Source organism: Erigeron canadensis, chromosome 9 (genome assembly GCF_010389155.1).
Source record: "Erigeron canadensis isolate Cc75 chromosome 9, C_canadensis_v1, whole genome shotgun sequence".
NCBI lineage: Eukaryota > Viridiplantae > Streptophyta > Magnoliopsida > Asterales > Asteraceae > Erigeron > Erigeron canadensis.
Window position 1 is genome coordinate 36,997,463 of NC_057769.1, and position 8,184 is coordinate 37,005,646.

At 37.3% G+C, this 8,184-nt stretch overlaps 1 protein-coding gene across 1 annotated transcript; it reads left to right on the forward strand.

The window, feature by feature from the left end:
- The first annotated feature begins 580 nt into the window (after positions 1–580).
- On the forward strand, positions 581–7,785 carry LOC122583766 (probable serine/threonine-protein kinase PBL28). Its single transcript, XM_043756138.1, has 3 exons — positions 581–662; positions 5,713–6,092; positions 7,060–7,785. Exons 1-3 carry the CDS (start codon positions 581–583, stop codon positions 7,783–7,785), a joined length of 1,188 nt encoding a protein of 395 aa, XP_043612073.1.
- Positions 7,786–8,184: the final 399 nt, after the last annotated feature.

The following is an 8,184-nucleotide window of genomic DNA, read 5'->3' on the forward strand; positions in this document are numbered from 1 at the left end:
ACAGAGGAGGTTTCACTAATAACAGGTTCAGTAGAGAGGTAGCACTACCCCTGTCTCTGTAGGTATAGCCTTTGTGGGAAGTACTTGCTGGTGTCTTACATCAGCGAACCTAACCCTTCTGTTCATTTGATGATCAGACATTGAATTTGTATGGGTAGGTTCCAGCTAAGATGAAGATTCAGCACTAGAGTGTTGCTGAACGACATGATTGACCCGCTGAGGGGTACCATAGTCATAGGGAGCAGCAATAGTGCTTCTTTTAAAGGGCTCAGCACCTTTTGTAGAAAGACGCTGAGGAGCAATGGGAACATACCCATCACTTGAGATGTCCCCTTTAAAAGTTCTTGGAGGAGAATGTTGAATTCTCCCTTCATGTGGCATCATGCCAACTATGGGAAGATGGGAGAACATGTCAAAAGTACTGGTTGAGGTACTGGTACTTTTAGCATTTGAGGAAGGGGGAACACTGGTGGATGCTGTAGCCTTAGAATCCATCTCAGCATGGTAGTCATTTTGTCCCTTGACAAAATACCACTTTTTCATTTCTTCTTGAGAGATAGAAGATGAATAGGGTGGAGGAATGGAGATTTCAGGCTTTACATCATCATTAAAAGAGTCAGCGATGGAGGCAGCAGCATCAAAGTTGCCACCAATTACTGCCTGTACTTGAGCAGGAACATGCTCGCTCAAGCATTGATGATGAAATTTAGAAGCCTTTGACCAAGAGGTCACAATCTTCTTTAGATTAGAAACTTCAGCCTTGAGAGTTTCATTCTCATGTTGAAGTTTCTGAGTCATCAACTCATGAGATTGAAGTTCAACATGAACATTTTTCAATTTCACAAGTTTTTCAGATTTTTCACTTAACTCTACTCCAGCAGAGTTAAGTTTAGATTGAAGTTCAGCACGTAGACTTTCTACGAACTGAAGATCACAAGACAAGGACTCAATAATTTTGGTCTTGTCTTGATTAGAAGAGGAAGAAAGAAGAGAGTGTACCTTTTTAACAGTGACGTTCACCCACTGACTAGAGGAGACTTGATCCTTTGTCAGAGCATCACTGTCAGCAAGTGCCATAAGGCACATGGCATCAACATAATCGTCATCATCAGAATCATCCGAGTCAGCCCAATCATGTTCTTCAGCAATTAGACCTTTTTGCTGGAACTTTGACATCCTCTGTTTCAGCCACCTTAGCCTTCAGCTGATAGTATTTGTTCCTATATTCATCAGCAGATTTGGAAGGATTAGTTTTAGGAGCAGCAGGATTGGGTAAGGAGACTCTGCACTCCTTCTGGTAGTGGCTTTTTCTGCCACACCTCCAGCACTCTTCCTGTGATTTATCAACAGGAGGTTTGAGGGGAGTAACCGTTTTGCGATTATTCCACCTTCTGAAGTATCTTCTACCAGCAACCAGGGCAAAGCCCATGAAGTCATTAAACAAATCTTGTTTTTCTTCATCATCCAGCTCATCAATAAGGGTCTGAATGGATGCTGGAAGATTAGAGGTACTGGCACCATCATAGAGATCGATGGGCTCAGTAGAAACAAGAGCGATAGGATCAGAAATAGGATGAGAGGAGATGCTGACAGAAGAAGAAGAAGGGCCAGCATGTCTTTTGGCATCAGCAGAGGCTCGAATATTTTGAGCCAATGCTCTTTCTTCAAATTGAAGAGTGCCAAAAAGTTCTTCAAGATCAAAATCTTGGATTTTCTTCGTAGTACGAAGAGTTTGTCTTAAGTTTTGCCACTTAAGAGGAAGAGAGTCGATGAATTTATGACATACCTCAAAGTTATCATGGGTAATGCCAACATTTGTCATATCATTGAGCAACCCTTTAAAGCGAGTATAGGTGCTCTCAAGACTTTCATCAGGAAGAGAGAAGAAATTTTCATAAGCTCTTTTCAAATCAATTTTCTTGATTTTGATGAGGTCAACAGATCCTTCATAGGTGCTGACAAGTCTGTCCCATACTTCCTTTAAAGAGGGATACTTGATGACTAGTTTCATGATTTCAGTGGGAAGAGTAACGATAATCATGTTTTTCAATCTAGCATCAAGATTTACCAGCTTTCTTTTTTCATCTGTCCATTGAACCTCTGGTTTAACCAGGTCAGTGACTATCTTAGGAGCTTCAGGTGTAGCTCCTGGAGTCCTTTGGACATACATCCGTACGTATGGACCCTTAGTTAATATGGTCATTAAATAGGGTTCCACACCAGAGATGTGAAGAAGCATCCTCTCCTTCCAAGACCCAAAATCTTTAGGCTCGAACTTAGGAGGTGTCGACACGTAGCCAAAGTCACGTGTGTTCACTAGGCTGGGAACAGAAGACATGTTCTTGTTTAAGAAAAAGAAGGTTTCAAGAAGAATTAAAGAATAGAAAATTTAAATGTAAACACAAGGAGGCAAACAGTTCTTGTTCCAACGATTTAGGAACGGTGGCTCTGATATAACTTGATGGTCCAGGAATGCACAACTTATGTTTTATTTAAATTAGACAAGAAAGTAAATAAGCAAGTAAATACCAAGAACAATATTAAGTTCAATTGTAGTACTTCAATGCAAGGATAATCATATGTATCATTGATTAAACGATGAATACATGGTTGATCTTACACACTTTACTTACAAGAATACAAAAGAACAATGGTAATTGCTAAGCCTAGACACACTAAAAACTTAAACAATTACAAGTGATACACACTTTCAAGGTGAATAACACACTTGATACAATGTGGTTGTGTTGCTTTATATAGAGGAAGACTTGGGGCAACACAACCTTCTTTGATTGTGACTTAATGGTGGTTGTCGACATCCAATTGGCTCATGGTACTTGAATCATGTGCCCTTGTCTTCTTTACCAAATCGGGTATGAGAGAGAGAGAACCCTTGCTTTGGTCCCAACATGTATCTTTGCCATTTAAGGCACGTTACAGTTGGAAGAACCACCATGTGACTCTTGTCTTCATGTGATTTGAATGCTTCCCGCCATGATGAACTTTTGGTCAGCATGCAACCCACTGAAGAGAGTCACTGGACTCACTGAAGACTTGCTGACTATGCATGTCAGCGAGTAAGTCTTATCAGCGAATCCAGGTCTCAACACCTTTCATAGAGTAAACCAAACCTGTTTATGACATATAATACACCATTTCAAAAGACTTGACATCTATACAAGTTTTACAAACACATTGTTCAACAAGTGGGTCGGATGCCCAACTTGGACAATTCATCAAGTCTTTCAAGACTTGCATTACCCATTTAAATACAATTTTCCAGAATTTCCATAACAAGTTAGCCAAAAGGGATTTGTATCAAGAGCCACTAAGTACCAAAGGGATCATCTACCCAAATCATCCAAAATGCCAACCTTCCAAATGGCAAGAACTTCCAATTATAACTTCACTCGATCGCTTCTTTACCCTTGCTACTACCAACTCCTATAAAAGAGTTAAACAACTAAAACATAAGCAACGCTTAGTGAATGCATACACATATAATCATAATCATGTCATTTCAACTTTGTACACCAAGCACCATATAAGCCTAGCAAGCTAGCCTTTTCATACCATTCAAACAACATACATTCATTTTCAACATGGCCATGGACAACTTGGCTAGTAGGAATTTACCCACCTACTAGCTCTTACAACTAAATTGACTAGTAGGAATTTACCCACCTACTAGTTCTAACAAACCACTATCAAATGGGTCATAGGAATTTACCCACCTATGACCTCTATTAACAAGAACATGATTATATGCATATACACTCACCTCAAACTTGGCTACTTGACACAATAAGGCTACAAGTTCAACAATTTATTCTTCAACACCTATACAAGAATAATCACATATCATCTATGAGTTCCATGACTCAACTACTTTCAAACATCTAGTTGCATTCAACAACTCTAAGATTATGGTGTTTGGCTACTAAACACTTTTCCAACAAACTCTAAATTTTTTATGATAGAACTTTATTTCATGATTTCTAGCCAAACACCACCAAATATGAATTTCTTATTATGGGGGATTTTCCATTATCACCAACTCTTTAAATCAAACTAACAAATTCCCAATTCAAAATATTAGGGTTCTTCTTGGAAATTTCAATTAACAAAAACCCCCAAGTTCTAAGGTTAAGAACCCTAAATTTCAATAACAAATAAAATTAGGGTTATGAAATCAATACCTTAAGAAGAGAGAATTAGGGTTTTCAAATTGAAGTTCTTCTCCTTTTTCTTCCTTAATATTTTGGTCACCACCACCTCCAAGAAAGCCCCAACTTCAATTTCTAATTTAATTGGAGATGATTATTGTTATTGTTTCAGGATTACAATTCTTTACTTTTAGTTTTGAAGCTTCAATTGCATGGATTTGAAGGATTTTGAGAAGATGGAATAGTTAGAAGAGAAAAGAGTTTGGTGGGAAAACATGAATCATCAATTTAGTGGCTGGCTTTTCTCCCTGCTAGCCACGTCCCATATTGTATTTTGTGGGTAAAATATCCGCTAGCCACTAAAGTCCCAACTAAATTAACCCCTTAACTCAAAACAAAATACTAGAAAATTAATTTAATGTCAAAACTATAAAAAAGAGTTAATTTTCTATTACCTTAAAATACTGGGATGTTACAAAGATGCCCCAAAAATTAAACTTTTAAATAATGAAATGTTTAGTGGGTTTTATATGAAATGGAGAAACGGAGATTATATAGTCTTTAAAAAATAAAAGAAAGTTTGGTGGGTTTTGTATGAAATGGAGAAACGGAGATCATATAGTCTTTAAAAAATAGTTTGGTGGGGTTTGTATTAAATGGGGAAACAAAGATTATATAGCCTAAAATATAAAAAGTTTGGTGGGTTTATAATTATATAACTAAACAAATTATACAATAAGCTAGTTGTTTAAAGAAAGATAGAAGGAATTGAATCTTCGCCTAACGCAATTGAAACGCATTAAGGTCACTACACAAAACCAGTTGGACTAGCTGAAATTTAAGTATTGTTTCGCCAAATTTATGATATAACCAGATGGACATTTTGGACATGGTTGGATCAGTGGTAAACACCCTTGCCTCTGGAGACAGAGGTCATGGGTTCGATCTTTATCCCATGTAAAGGTTGGAGGGTCTTTTCTACCATTTAGGTAGAAACTGAAAGCAGCCTCTTTACTTAGGTAGAGGTAAGGTCTGCCTACATCTTAACCTCCCCCATACACTGTCGAAGTATTGGGGCTCAAAACCCGCAGAAGGCGACACTAAGCAGTTACTTACTTACATTTTGGAAGGGCTAGAACCCCTCCTCGCCCTAACTAAGTCCGTCCATGGATATTTGTCATGATTAGATTATTTATTGTTAAACCAGTTTACTGTTGGTCAAAAATTGCTCAAAAGATGTTATATCATGTAGTTTATTACAAAAATAACAAGTATCTATAATTGATTATATATATTTGATAATATTCTAGACAAATATGTTGTACTTTGTTGATAACAAATAATAAACATGACAAAATCACACTGAAACGTGCGTGTATCATTTATTATTATCTAGTGATAAAGCTAAAATAAATTTTTATCATATACAACAATGTCTGTCTTACAGAGTTATACACTATGCAATAAAACATTTACATTTATTATAAATGATTAATAATTGACATAGATTTATCACTTCCATCTATTATTTTGATTGTATCTTTAGATTGTCGGGTGTACGAGAAATTCGATTCTCTGACAAACAAGTTTAAGACGTTCGGGGGAAATTCTAGCATTGGGGCCCTGGATTTCAGGCCTGATGATGGCAGTGTCGCTCTTGGTCGATTATTAGAAGGGAAATCATTATCTAGCAGAAAAGATACGTGGAACTGGATGGAAGGTAAAGACAAGATCTTTAGTATTAAAGGAGTCAAAGAGTTTCTTGGAGCCGATAGAGACTATAGCAATCGTTTTGTGTTTTCTTGGTCGAAATGGGTGCCAAAAAAATGCAATATCTTCATGTGGAGGGTGGGTTTAGATCGTATCCCAACTATGCTTGCCCTTAAGATCGTGGTTGTCGTTTCAACTCTACCCTGTGTGCTCTCTGTAAGAAAGAGGAGGAAAGTGTTAATCACCTTTTTTGCTCTTGTGAGGTGGCGATGGAAGTGTGGCAGAAGGTCTCTACCTGGTGTAATGTGCAACCAATTTATTTGTTTTCGGTTTTGGATTTGTTCGCGGTTCATTCCCATGCTAAGGTGGAGAAAAGATTGGCTCGGGGAATACAAGGTGCGGTGTTTATCACTTGTTGGTGCTTATGGTTGGCTCGAAATGATAAAAGGTTCGCTAATGGAAGGATTAGTATTGAGAAGATTTTTCAAGATATTAAAAACTTAGGTTTTTTGTGGTATAGAAATAGAAGCAAATCCCGTTTTATTACGTGGGATGATTGGTGTAAATTCAAGCTCTTGTAATTGTACAGTTTCCAGGGAGCCTCATCACTTGTTGGTGGTGTAGGCAGTTGTGAATAAAAGTTAAATTTAAAAAAAAAGAACTTCAATTAGATTGAAGAATTATTTATTAACTAGCTGTGTCATATATGCGTGGATTTTATTAACATAGAAAATTAGCAAGTGAATATTAAAATCCACATATCATCGTATATAGTCATTGGTGTGTTAGCTGATGGTCTGAAGGTTTTTCATAATTAATTCCTGTTATATTCACATACGGTGAGGGAATCTTAACAATACTATACGCATTTAGCGCATAGGAAGCAAACCTTTTAAGACATTGACAGGATTCGACCCGGCCTAACGTGGACGTATCGTTATTACCTTTAAAAAAAGAAAAGATAAAATAAAATAAAAAATCACCGTATACAGTAATGTAAATAACTACTCCCTGGGCAAAGCTCGGGTTCCTTAACTGGTTATAAATTGTATTATATATGTAAACCAACGTTGGTATCTCTTTCTTCCCTTTACCTTTTATTGTAACCCGGCCAAACACTCTCTAATTATGTTCTCGTTAATTTTTACTCCATAAAAAACACATCATGTCTTCTTTAACGCAGGACGACTTTGCTCGCTTCATAATCTCACTTGAAGACATAGAAAAGGCCACTGACCACTTTGCAGAAAGAAATCTCCTCCGTGGAGGCGGATTCGGAAGGGTTTATAAAGGAACTCTTTCGATGACAGGAAAGCCGACCCACATCGTTGCAAGGAGATTGTACTATGATTATGGCCAAGGGGACCTTGAGTTTTGGAAGGAGATTACCATGCTTTCTGATCTCAAGCACGAAAATCTAGTTTCATTTGTTGGGTATTGTGATGAAAAAGGCGAGAAGATCATCATAAACAAGTACGAGGCCCGTGGAAGTCTCGACAAATATTTAAACGATTCAAGCCTCACATGGACCCAAAGATTGGAGATATGTGCTGGCATCGCACGCGCACTGAATTACATCCATTATGATAAGGAACGCAAGTATAGCGTGATACATCGTAATATCAAGAGCTCCAAAATTTTACTTGACGAAAATTGGCAACCCAAGTTATCTGGTTTTGAACTTGCGATGAGCAACACGAGTGAGCGAAGGGACCGTCTTCTGGTAGCCGAAACCGTTGGAACGCTTGGGTATGTTGATCCGACGTATGAAAAGACCGGATTTGTGAACCACAAGTCGGATGTTTACTCCTTTGGGGTTGTGTTATTTGAAGTCTTGTGCGGAAGAAAAGCGTTTATTCCAAACGATCAGCAAGCAGCTTCACCTCAAGACGATACATTGGATCGATGATGATGTGGGCAAGTCAGAAGACAAGCTGCAGACATCGTAACTATATATGATTGAAGTATTATAACTTTATCATGTATCAATCACTTTACTATGATGTCATTTTAAAGTTCTTAATTAGGAAGAAATATACTAGCCCCTTTCTTCACATTTACAATATAAGTTTTTGGTTTGCTTTTGGATTCATGTCCAAGTAGGGTTGTTGATGAATGATATATGATTTTCTTTGTTTCAGATTAATCTAAGTTTTGGTTTTCGGATTTAGGTGTTTTTTTTTTCTTTTTTATTTTTTATGGTCGATCATCTTTTCAAATTTCAGATCAAGTTTATTACTGTACTTGTTTTTGTCAATAAAAATGATAACACAAAAATATGTGACAATTATAATTTATAAGTTAAAGA